Source organism: Gracilinanus agilis, chromosome 1 (genome assembly GCF_016433145.1).
Source record: "Gracilinanus agilis isolate LMUSP501 chromosome 1, AgileGrace, whole genome shotgun sequence".
In the NCBI taxonomy this organism is placed as follows: Eukaryota; Metazoa; Chordata; class Mammalia; order Didelphimorphia; family Didelphidae; genus Gracilinanus; species Gracilinanus agilis.
Window position 1 is genome coordinate 506,295,479 of NC_058130.1, and position 13,495 is coordinate 506,308,973.

Consider the following 13,495-nt stretch of genomic DNA (forward strand, 5'->3'; position numbering starts at 1 on the left):
ATCTATCTATCTATCTATCTATCTATCTATCTATCTATCTATCTATCCTATATATCATAGCTATAAAGGGAGGATAAATAAGGAGATTGCCACTCCTTGAAGGAGTTATTATAATCATTTTTGTTATTGTTCTATCATAATAGAGATGGCAAATTAGTTGTATCCCCTATTGGGATTCAAATTGGCCTATATGTTTATTGAAATGAAATCATAAGAGGAAGTCATTAATTCTAAGTCAAGAAAAAAATAAAAAACACAAATTCAGATTGAGATACATATTTTTACTATCTGTTCAAATTAAACTTTAGGTAAGAGACTCTGGCGCTCATTAGTCTATTAGAACAATTTGAGAGAGTTAAGGTAGATCACCGTGAAATATATGCCATGGAAACTATGTTATAACAAATTTAAACACAGGATCATTGAATCTCTGAGTTGGGAAGAATTAGACTTGGAATCATCTAGCATGATCCATACCTGATCAAGAACCTCCTCTCTAATGTCTCCAATTATAGTTTTTCGGCTGTTGTTTAAAGATCTCAAGTCAAAGGAATGTGGCTACTTCCAGGTGTGCTCCCTTATGCTTTTAGATATCTACTTTAGCTATTGGAACATTTTTCCTAATTGAGAATAGAAAGAAAAAATCTGACCCTGTAATTTCCACCCACTGGTCTTAAATTTGCCCTCCGGAGCCAAGCAGAACGACTTGAACAGCTCATTCAGAAGACACTCCTTCTACTTCATATATCTGAAGAGAGCCATGATATTAATTGCATTAGCTTAGATTGAACATTTTTTTTAAGTGATTGTTGTGTGCAAAGTATTATACTAAGAGATGGAGACCTAGTGACAAATAAGAAGGAGTTCATACCCTCAAGGAACTTACTTTCTGCTCTGGGATATAATAAAGTAAACAGATAAGTAAATGCATGATAACTGGAAGGAGAGAAGATAAAGAGGAGGAAAAGGGCACTAGAGGAAGTACCAGAAGCCTTGAAGAAAGCTAAGGATTCTAAGAGGTGAGGAGGAAAATGTATTTGAACTATGGGAAACAGTCTGTGTAAAGCCAGAGGAGAAAAACAGAATGTTGATCTTAGAGAATAGCAAATAGACCAATTCACCTTAAAGGTAGAGTGTGTGAAGGGGAGCAGTGTGCAATGAGACCTTTGACTCTTTTCTCCTGGCTAACTCTCTCCAATTCCTTCAAATGATCTTCCTGTGGAAGATCTTCAAGATCCTTTAACAACAGTATCCTTTTTCTCAGAATGTCCTTCAGTTTATAAAAAGCCTTTAAAAAATAAACCCAGAATTAAATACAATACTGTCTACCCTCAAGTACAATGGGTCTATCACACCTATAGTTTTAAACATTCTTCTCTTTTTGCCATCTAAGATTGCATCATCTTTTTTGGTCACAATATCGTCATTTCTCTGCAAATTACTTTTTTTTTTTGCTGGCACTTTTATGAAATGTTTATTTAACAGGTCAATCTTCCCTTCCAAATTATTTCAAGAGAGTATAGCTAACAGTGGCTTTAGCTTTTTGTCTTTCTAAAGGCACACACGTATACATACACATACATATATATTTATACTCTACAAATCACAACAATAGTTTAGACACACTAAGTAAATTCAAATGAGATCTGACCATAGGCAACGCAGGAAACAAGAGGAGTTGAGTTGCTTCTGGGGTTCTCATTACCCCATCTTCTGGCCACTGGTTGAGTCTTAAGAGAGAAACTTGCCTAATGCCAAGGAGAGAGGGACAGGAAGCACTTCAGGGTCACATTTAAAGGGTTATACACAGGAACCAACAGACAGGAAAGTGCTAACCTTTAGACATTGCTCCAGGGAGGATTTTGCCCTCCAGCAGCTCCAGACTGGCACCACCCCCAGTGCTCACATGGCTGACTTAGTCCTCAGTGTTCCATCTGGCACAGCAAGTGGTAGCATCCTTACCACCTACGACAGTGATGCAGCCTTTGCTGATGGTCTCCACCACATTGTTCATTAGCTTTTTGGTTCCCCATATAAAATCTTCCCATTCAAATTCTCCAATGGGTCTGTTCCGTACAATTTGTTTGGCTTGGGTCACAGGTTCTGCATACTTCTTGTTGTTCTTGGGGCCACAGTGCAAACTCTTTGCTTCCTACTCAGAATCAATACTGTGTATTGGTTCCAAGGCAGAAGGGAAATAAGGGCTAGGCAGTGGGGGTTAGTGATTTGCTCAGGGTCACCCAACCAAGAAGTTTCTGAGGTCACATTTGAAACCAGGACTTCCCATCGCTAGACCCGGCTCTTCATCCATTAAGCCACCTTCTTGCCCCCTATGAGTTATTCTTTCAGTTTTCCTGAATCTTGTTAATTATAAAATTTGCTTAGCTGTGGATAGACCAATTTGTAGCACTGAGAGTATAGTCCCTTCTGTCTAAAACGGACAGTTTACAAGGAAAGAATCATCTCCTCCTCTGCTATTGCCCATTTCAGATTTTCAATAAGTTATCCTTTTGTGACAAGCAGACTAGATTCAAGAAGAGAGGACAATCTCATATATCGCATCCTCTCTGTAAGACCATCTTGAGAAGTCTCAGTGTGTAAAATACCTCAAATGGCCCTAGAGTCTCGATCTCTGTAACGACACCTGTTTCACTCATGTTTTCAGTGGTGAGGATGAGGTCAAAATATATTTTAAAAAGAGCAGTATTAGAGCTCAATTTTATCGCTGTTCCTAAGAGAGATGGAAAATCTACTTGAAACTCTACCATCATTAGAGGATAAAACAAGCAGCATACCATTCTCAAACTACCCACCAAGTCCAAGATAAGTGGCATTTTTTGAAAGGCTCTTTGTAAGCTCGATAACATGCTCCAGTGTTGCAGATGACAAAGATGCCGGCAGTTGTTGCTTTGTAGACTTTATATCAAGGAAACAATCTCTTCCTCATAATAGGCTCTGTGGCTTCTAGTCAGGATTTACATTATCAGGTGGCACAACGGAGATTGGTGAAGCAGTTAACAAACACAATGTCACCATCCACCTGTGCCGGGAACAATAAAAATAGCAATTGCTCTGGCATCATTGTCTTCCTCACGCTGAGCAGCACAGCCCACAACTTTTCATATTATCCTGGAATGGGGCTTATTCAGACAAACTCAAGCTGCTGTCACATCAATGGGAACATTTTGCTAGTGTGAAATGAGCACAGCTGTCGGGGAAACCTTAACAGCGTTGGAAATGGAGAGACTGGATGCAAGTGCTTCTACCCAAATGTTCACATTCCTACCTGCTTTGCCTTTGGACGACTGGGTGCATCTTCTATGCAGTCAATGGAGCGAAGGGAGAGAGAAGGGAGGGAACTTCTGTGGAGTATCAAATGCTGAACACCTCATGTTTTTTAATGATGAATTTGGAGAATGTCCCAGATTATACATCTGCCCGAGCATAATAGCTTGCACTTCAGAGAATGAGACTTACAAGGGAGACAGTGAGAACAACTACACTGATTCACAGTGGGTGGACGGCATTTTCTCTTCTTTCTGTGAGAAGGATCTATCTGTGTTACCCTCTGTCCCCTGCCAATTTAGCTGCTGGCAAATGTTTGCAGTCAGGAGATACACTACTTGGCACATATGCTCAGCTGGTTGCATGCCATGACTGGGACTCAGGGGAATTCTCCATTAGCAATTGCCTGACCGAGGGCAGGCTGAGATAGAGGGGTCGAAGGGCCACAGAAGGAAAGAAGAGCACCTCCAATATGGCTTAGAAGCTTTTTGTGTTTGCCCTTATCTCATCTTCCCCTGAGCCTCTCTTTTTCCATTTTTGTGCTCTAGCCAGTATTGAATGTTAATGAGAGATATCTGGCACCATCCCAGGAAGTTAGTAGGAAGTGTATCATTATTTTCCTTAGGAACTATAATTCCCAGAGTTCTTTTTTTAATACCAGTACGAGATTGGTACTCTTTACATCTCTTTCCTCAAAAGGCAAGATTTTGTTGATGTATCTGAGTCAGGGTTCTCATTCATGTGGACACAACACAGATGACACAACTCTGATTCACGTGGAAAAGGTACACCATAAGTGACTTTGTTGTTCAATTGTGTCCGACTCTTCTTGACCTTGTTTTGAGGTTTTCTTGCCAAAGATACTGGAGTGGCTTTCCAATTAATTTTATAGATGAGGAAAACTGAGGCAAAGAGGATTAAGTGACTTGCCCAGAGTTATACAGCTATTAAGTGTCCAAGTCCAGACTGGAACTCAGGACAATGAGTCTTCCTTACTTAAGACTTGGCACTCTATTCATTGCACTACCTATTTCAGGATAAAAACATTTGGGACTTAGGTAGTCAGAGATAACAGATCATGGACTCTTAGAGCTGAAAAGAGACTTAATGATTATTTAGTCCAATTACTTCAGTTTGCAAAGGAGGAAACCAAAATATGACTTTCCCAAAGTCACACAGGTAGCTAGTAATAGGATAGGGACAAGAATGCAAGTCTTTTGGCTTCCTGTCCCATTGCTCTTTCCACTACACTGTGAGATCAAATGGCCTGTCATGTATAAACCACTTTGCAAACCTTAAAAATGCTATATAAATGTTATTTGTTACTAGCTGCAATTATTGTGATCATAGAACAAATTGGTGTTTTGTCAGTGCCAGAAAAAAGGAAATCAACAATTAGCACAATAAGAAAACTTTAGTAAGTGCCTGTTATATGCATTGCCCTCAAAGCTCTCATTTCACTGGAGACACAAGTATATCTTAGAGGGCATCTGGATAGATGACTAGTGTTAAAGAGAACATTTTTTATTTCTCAACAAAGTACTCTTCTTAGGTAGCTGCTTACTGAGCTAAAAAGCAATCCATTTCACAAAGGAAAAGAGATATTTTGGGAACAGGATGGCTCATTTTTTTAGGAAGATTTTAAACTGGGTTCGTCAAGAATATATTGACTAGCACATAAAATGAGCTACTCTGGGGAAAAACTGAGTTTCAGTAATAGATTCCAATAACAGCTAACATTGGTATAGATCTTCAAGGTTTATAAAATGCTTTACACAAATATTATTTTATTTTGTCTTCCCAAACACTCTGGGAGGTAGCATTTATAGAGCACTTTAAGGTTTGCAAAGATTTTTTACAAATATTATCCCTTTCGATCCTCATAACAACCGTGTAAAGAAGGTGCTATTGTGATCCTCATTTTACAGATGAGGAAACTGAGGTAGCTGGAGGTTAAATGACTTGCTACGGACACACAGCTAGTCTAATGCTGGAACTGAATTCAAATATTCCTGATTCCAAGTCTGATATTGCATCCTTCGGACCACCAGCTCCCTTCTAGATACTTCAGTACTTCAGTGGATCTGTGTTACTACCCCTGATGTGGATACTCCCTTCAATAGTATAAATGACAATCCAACCTCGCCTTTGTATTATGTACAATTGTATTATGTATTAGACCTGCTATAAATTCTCCATTAGGATATTATTTGGATACTAATGGAGAAAGAGTAGGAGGAACATCTACTTAAATACATGGAATTGGTTTCCTTTCAAGAGTCTTTCCTCACGATTTGGTTAGTATAGAGGGCTAACGGAGTTTCTTCTGGACATCTGAAACATGAAAAGTAGGCTCTGGTATTCGTATTTTCTGAAGGAGGGGAGAATGACCCTGCAGGAAATTGTTCTGATTCAGTATTACTACCCTAGTAAATATGGAGACAGAGGGAAACAGTGTCTATGAAAGCTCTTGTGTGTATGTGTGGGTGTGTTTGCGCATGTGTGTGTGTGTGTGTGTGTGTGTGTGTGTGTGTGTGTGTGTGTGTGTGTCTGAGCCCAGAATACACAGATCATGTGGTTTATTTTTTGGTTATCCCTCGCTCTTGCTCCATGAATAGTCTACCTCCTTTTCCAGTAAGCCATTTTGATTCAGGCAGGTTTGAAAAAGGGTCCTTTTGTCAAGAGGAAGAGTAGGACATCAAATAAAGGTACTTAGAGACCAATGACTTTCCATGAGTGCAGACCTTTATTCCCAAGGAATTCTGCCACCTTTTGCACTTAGCCACTTACCTCAAAATTGGCACATTTAAAATGAGCCTATGTTTTCTTTGCTTTAAAAGCTCCCAGCCCCTTAACATTGGTGAGCCACTCAGAACCATTTGGCTGCCTTGACTGAGCCCAGTTGTCTCCTAACTTGCTTCTCTGAATCAAGTGAAAGGATACTCCTGGGAATGTCAGTGAAGGGAAGAGTACAAGCATCTGGTGACCATTTTTAAGTAGTAAAGTGTTTCTCACATGCTAACATAGCAGTTAGCACAAGATGGTTTTTGGCTGCCTCTCTAGACTCTGAATTCCCTGAATCTGAGTACTTTATATACCTTTCATGACATTTTTGACTTTTCCTATACCATTCCTTATCAGTTATACTCTGGGGGACATTCATGTTGACCATGACCCTTTGTATAACCTATAATTTTTGGTGTTCTATGACTTCCAGCCATATAGCAACATAGGAAAAGCGTTTGTTTTAAAAGATGAGCCTTTATTTCAAGGCGAAGCTTGGGTCATTAAAAACTCTGACAATTTTTTAAATGCAATTCCTTTACCTTCTAGGCTCAGTTCATTGGCTGATTTGGGGCTCAGGCTACCTCTAGGATCTGTTCAATTCATATATGCCGAATGATCAGTTCTACCAGCCATTTATCATAATCTGTGCACCAGGCAAGGAAGATATTCTTGGAAATTTTGATCGCATTGAAATGAAATTAGAGAAAAATTAGAAGGGAAAAAAAACTTCCTAAATTGTACAAACCCATACAAAGTTCACAGGAAATAAATATGAACAACTTACAGTCTTTGATAATGTAAGTGGGATAAGATGAAACATATCCATGAAATGTTTGGCTAGAATGTTTTTCTGGGGTGAGTCAGAAGAGTGGTCTGTACTATAAAAAATAAACATAGAGAGATGAAAGTGGCTGTGGCCAGAGCCGGGCATCACCCGCAGCGCCTCCGCTTCAGCCTTCTCCTCTCCTCTCCCACGCCCCTGTTCCGTGGGAGCTCAGCTCATCCCCGGAGTGGCCCTTGGCTGTCTTGGGCCGGGACCAGAACAATGTTGGTAATGCAGACGATGTACTTGATCTGAAAAACTAAGAGTTTTTGTGCAACTCTAGTCTTTTCATCAGGAATGGTTGGACATACTCTATTTGATTTTTGGTGCATTTCCCCCCTGTAGAATTATACTTCGTTTTGCTGGGATTTTGAAGTAAAGAGATCTTTTCATTCAACAATGGCAGGAAAATCATCACTTTTTAAAGTAATTCTCCTTGGAGATGGTGGCGTTGGGAATAGATATGTCACTAACAAATTTGAAAGCCAGCTGTTCCACACAATAGGTGTGGAATTTTTAAATAAAGACTTGGAAGTGGATGGACACTTTGTAACCATGCAGATTTGGGACACAGCAGGTCAACGCTTTAGAAGCCTGCGAACACCATTTTACAGAGGTTCTGATTGTTGCCTTCTTACTTTCAGTGTAGATGACTCTCAAAGTTTCCAGAACTTGGGCAACTGGAAGAAAGAATTCATTTATTATGCAGATGTTGAAGAACCCGAAAACTTTCCTTTTGTGATTTTGGGTAACAAGATTGATATAAATGAAAGACAGGTTTCTACAGAAGAAGCCCAGGCCTGGTGCAGGGACAACGGCAACTATCCTTACTTTGAAACAAGTGCAAAAGATGCCACAAATGTTGCAGCAGCTTTTGAAGAAGCTGTTAGAAGAATTCTTGCTACTGAGGATAGGTCAGATCACTTTATTCAAACAGACAGAGTCAATCTTCACCGAAAGCCTAAGCCCAGGTCATCTTGTTGTTGACTGTTAAAAAGCTTTGTCAATGTAGCTCTAATCAACTCATTTACAAAATGGGGCAGGGAAAATGGGAGGAAGGGGGTCATAGAATAAAGGTCCAGCAAGTCCAATTCTAATAATAAAATTTAAACTGATCTACTGCTGCTTCATTAGAAGGTGGAAGGGAAAATACTCATTCTTTGAGTAACCTATTTACTAAAAGCATATAACATTTATAAATAAGGGTGTAAAAACAAATGGTTACTTAAATTTTAATGTGTTAACTCACACAGCTAATAATCAAATGAATAATTATAATTAAAATGAACTTGAATTTCTAGAAGCACTACTTGGATTATTTTTTTCCCCTAGAATTCAAATGGAGACCACATTTTTTGTATGTATATATTTTTACAAAATTAGCATTTCATTTTTGGTTCATTGAAAACACATTTTTAAAATGCTCAATATTAAAGATTTAAATCACAAAATTAAAAAAAATAAACATAGATTTATTAGGGTTTTCATATAGTGTCTAGTCCAACAAATACCTGAAACATGGACTACACATAAAATTGTTCCATTTAATGAAATGCCTACCAAAATGGAGTTGCAACATGGATAACTTAATATGTAAATTCAACTATACATTCTTAGCAAAAAGAGAGGTAGAAAGAAAGAAAGAAAGAAAATGATTTAGATGAGGTTATTGTGCATGAAGAAATGCTCTCAGATTGAATGTGAGATAAGATAATGAATCTGCTGTTCCTTCAGTCAGCCTCACACAATCACAGAATTTGAAATATGGAAAAGATCAAATGGTCCCTTCCAATGAATTAGAAGGAAAGAATCTTCATGGTGACATGCCAGAACTAACACATGAAAACAACTGAGAGAGGACAGTGAACTAACACACTTCTCTAGGTAGCCCATTCCACTTTGAGACAGCTCTAATTGTTAGGAGGGGCAGCTAAGTAATGCAGTGGATAAATTACCTTTCTCAGAGTCAAGAAGATTCAGCTCCTTGAATTCAGTTCTGACCTCAGACACTTACTTACTGCCAAGAAAACCCCAATTGAGGTCATGAAGAGTTAGATATAACTAAATGAAATTGTTAGAAGTTTTTTTTCTGACATCAAGCCTAAATATGTCTCTTTTCAGTTTCTTCCTGTTGCTCCTGGTTTTACCTTTCAGAACTGAAAAGGATAAATCTAGCCCCTTTCACATGTTAGTTCTTTAAATACTGATGTTATTCAGTCGTTTTTAGTTGTATCTGACTTTGTGACCCCATTTGAAGTTCTTTTGGCAGAGATACTGGAGTTTGTTCGCCATTTCCTTCTCAAGCTCATTTTACTGATGAGTAAACTGAGTCAAATAAGATTTAGTGACTTACCCAAGGTCACACAGCTAGTAAAATGTCTGAGATCAGATCTGAACTTGGGGAGATGAGTCTTTCTAATTCCAGGCCTGGCACTCTATCCACTGAAACACCTAGCTGCCTTTCAAATATATTAGCACAGCAATCATGTCTCTTCTAAGTCTTCTTTTCTACAGTTTAAATCAGAGGCCAGCAAACTATGACCTATGGACAAATTTAGGCCAGTGTGTGTGTGTGTGTGTGTGTGTGTGTGTAGGCCACCAGGGAACTAAAATATTTTTTTATTTTTTAAATAAAGTTTTATTGTATTTTAAAATGTTAGAACAGTTAGAGTAGCTCAGGGTCCATACAAAAACAGGCTGCAGGTCACATTTGGTTCTTGGGCTACAGTTTGACAGTCATTGATCTAAATATATCTGGTGAGGGGGCAGCTGGGTAGCTCAGTTGGTTGAGAGCCAGGCCTAGAGAAGGGAGGTCCTAGGTTCAAATCCGGCCTCAGACACTTCCCAGCTGTGTGACCCTGGGCAAGTCACTTGACCTCCATTGCCTACCCTTACCACTCTTCCACCTATAAGTCAATACACAGAAGTTAAGGGTTTAAAATAAAAATAAATAAACAAACAAACAAACAAATAAATAAATATATCTGGTTGATTTACATGGTCCTCCTATGACATGGACTCAAAGCCTTTTGCTGTCATCCTTAGACTGCTCTGGATGTTCTCTAGTTCATCAATGCCTTCCTTAAACTATGAAGCCCAGAACAGAACACAAAACTTCAGAGGCGGTCTGACAATGACAGAGTATAGTAGAACTAGCATCTCCCTATTCTTGAAAGTATTGTTCAAATCCTACCAGGTATTCCAGACAAAAATGAAAGAGTCGGGGCAGCTGGGTAGCTCAGTGGAGTGAGAGTCAGGCCTAGAGACAGGAGGTCCTAGGTTCAAACCCGGCCTCAGCCACTTCCCAGCTGTGTGACCCTGGGCAAGTCACTTGACCCCCATTGCCCACCCTTACCAATCTTCCATCTATAAGACAATACACCGAAGTACAAGGGTTTAAAAAAAAATGAAAGAGTCCCTGCCTTCAAGGATCTTAAATTCTACTGGAGGAAGATAACATTTACACATATAAGTGTAAGTAAAATATATGTAAAATAAATACAACGAAAGTTTTAAAGGAAGGAATTAGGAGCTGAGAGGATCAAGAAGATCCATATAGTAGGAGGATTCATGTGAGCTGAGCTTTGAAGGAAAATAGAAATTCTAAGTAGTGGAGGGAAGGGGAAAAAAAAACCCAGCATTTCAGCTTAGAACTCAGTATAACCAAAAGCATAGAGATAGAAGAGGAAATATCAAGCATGAGGAACAAGAAAGGCAGTTCAGCTAGACCACAGAAACTCTGAATGGGATGAGAAATTGGGGCCAGATAATGAAAGGTTTGAAATGTCAAACCGAGGATTTTATGATTGAACCTAGAGCAGACAGGGAGTCATTGGCAAGAAGTAATATTATTTGACCTGGGCTTTAGAAATATCCTTTTCACAGCATTTTGGTAGATGGATTGGAGAGGTGGGAGATTGGAGGCAGGGAAAGTGATTGAGGCTATTGTAATAGTCCAAGGGAGAAAGGATAAAAGCCCCACCCAGAGTGGAGGCTGATAGAGGAGAGGGGACAGACAGGATGCACAGTTATTTGATACAAGAGCTGCATAATGTACAAGGCATGATTTCTTAGATCAATTTGCAAAACCAAATTTCATTTGAGATTTGATAATGAAGGAAAAACCTATCCAAGATATGTGTCAGGTGGGGGTGTTGGGGAGAGCCAAATAATACCAACTGTTGACGAGTCCTTATATTATATGGACAGTTATCTATTTTGTAGAAACTAATCAAACACTATCTAAACCAAGTCTAGTTAGATTAAGAATCCTTTCTTCATTATCCTTATCATTTAGCAAAAACATTTAGTTTTCATTTAAAGATCTCCAGGGATGGGGAACTCATCATATCACAAGGCCATTCTACCATTAAATAAAACTCTTGTCCTTAGGAGACAATCTTTTGGTTTAGGCCAAAATTTTTCCAGCTACAAATTCTGCCTATTGTTCTCCAGTGATTACTATTTTTCCTTCTGATTTCTGGGAGGATGCAAAAGAAAGCTAGTTCTTAGTCCATATAATAATAGCCCCTCAGAATACTTAAAATCCATTGTCAGATAAGCCTTACTTTAAGTTTCTTCTTCCCCAGGTCCTTCAATATATCTTCATGTAATACATCTCATTTCTACCCCAGGTACTGTGTCAAGATCAGTCTATATTTATTAAGCCCTTGCTATACGCTAGGCTTTGAACTAAGTGCTAGGAATACAAAAAAAGGCAAAAGACAGTCCTTGCCTTCAAGGTGGTTACAATCTAACAGAGAAGGTGACTTGTAAACAAATTATATGCAAAGCAAGCTATCTACAGGATAAATAGGAAATAATTAACATAGAGCAGCCACTAGAATTAAGGGAGATTAGGGAAAGTTTACCATAGAAGGCAAGATTCTAGTTGGTATTTAAGGGGAGCCTGAGAGAACATAGTCCAAGTGAGGAAAGGAATATATTCCAGGCAGGAGGAATAGCCAGAGAAAATGAATGGAAATGAGAAATGGAGTATTTTGTTTGTGGAACAGCCAAGAGATCAGCGTCACTGGATCAAAGAGCAAGGTATAAGAAGCCTGGAAAGGTTGAAGGGAGCTAGGTAATGAAGAGCTTCAAATGCCACACAGCATTTTGTATTTGATCCTGGGGCAATAGGGAGCCATTGGAGAGCATCTAATAGGCGTGTGTGTGTGTGTGTGTGTGTGTGTGTGTGTGTGTGTGTGTGTATGTGAGAGAAAGAGAGAGAGAGAAAGAAAAAGAGACAGAGAGAGACACACACACAGAGACAGAGAGACAGAGAGAGAGAGAGAGAAAGAGAGAGAGAAAGAGAGAGAAGACAGAGACAGAGAGACAGAGACAGAGAGACAAAGAGAGAGATTGGGGTTGTTGGACCTTAATGTTGTTAAGTCATGCCCAATTCTTTGTGATCCTCTGGAACATACTGTCTGTGGGGTTTTCTTAGCAAAAATACTGAACTGGTTTGCCATTTCTTTCTCAACTAGATTAAGGCAAATAGAGGTTAAATGACTTGTCCAGGCTCACCGAAATAAGAAATATTTTAGATCAGACTGAACTTGGGACTTCCTGCTTCCAGTCTCCATGCTCTGCTTTAGAAAAATATGGAGCATGGATTGGATTGGGGAGAGACTTGAAGCAGGAAGGAACAACAGTTGGCTACTGGAATAGTCTAGAAGTGAAATGATGAGGTCCTGCATGATAGCGCTGGCAATTTTAGAGGAGAGAAAGGTTAGATAGGAGAGCTATGCAACAGATTGGCTATGAGAGGTAGTGAGGAATGGGTGCTAGTGCTAATGAATGCTAGCTGAGAGCTAGGGACAATGGTTCTGGGTCTTGCTCTCTACAGCAATAGGGAAGGTAGGAGTCAGGGAGAGCTTAGGGAAAACAAGAATGAGCCCTATTTTGGACATACTGAGTTTAATATTTCCACTGAATATTGGGAAATTAGAATCTGTTACTCTGAAAACTATGATCCCCAGTAAAACTATGATTCCCAGAACCCCACTCACTTCCTTTCATTGTGTGCTGATGTAGACAGGATAAAATTGGGTGGAGTTCCATGTTTAGACCTCTTTTGCTTCCTGTTGACAGCTTTGGTGGAGTGGGCTTTTTGAGCAAGTAGAAAAACTTAGTCGCGTGGTTCTATTTTGTCAGATAATAAACTTTATAAAATTAATACTTAAAGTATCTTACAATTAATTTAACTCTTACAATATCCAGTTCAAAATGTCTAAAAGGCAGGTGAAGAAGCAAGATTGGATACCAGCAGAAAGATTGGAGTAGGATAGATAAATCTGAGAATCATCATCATGGGATGATAATTAAAAACTAAGATGCTGGTTTGAGGTAAGATTTTATCAGGGACTGCCATCTTGGATATTTAGTCAGCTCCAGAGCAATTTAAGTCTTTCCTTTGCCCACTGTAGGCAGATATAGGATCTCTAACAGGGATAAAAGTGCTCCAAGAGATACAAATGATGAGATGTCTCTACTGAATATACATTTGTCAGTCAGTCACAAACATTTATTTATTAAACAAACAAACAAAACAACTCATTCCCTATGTCTTAGAATAGATATGTATTGGTTCTAAGACAG

The 13,495-nt window shown here is 39.0% G+C and overlaps 2 protein-coding genes across 2 annotated transcripts in view; one reads left to right on the forward strand and one right to left on the reverse strand.

Moving 5' to 3' along the window:
• The window catches only part of NKAIN3 (sodium/potassium transporting ATPase interacting 3), a 386,537-nt gene that overhangs the window by 276,657 nt on the left and 96,385 nt on the right, over positions 1 to 13,495 (reverse strand). The window lies entirely within an intron of this gene.
• Positions 7,042 to 7,882, forward strand: LOC123231691 (ras-related protein Rab-9A-like). The gene has a single exon (XM_044657992.1). It carries the CDS (start codon positions 7,295 to 7,297, stop codon positions 7,880 to 7,882), a length of 588 nt encoding a protein of 195 aa, XP_044513927.1. The 5' UTR covers positions 7,042 to 7,294.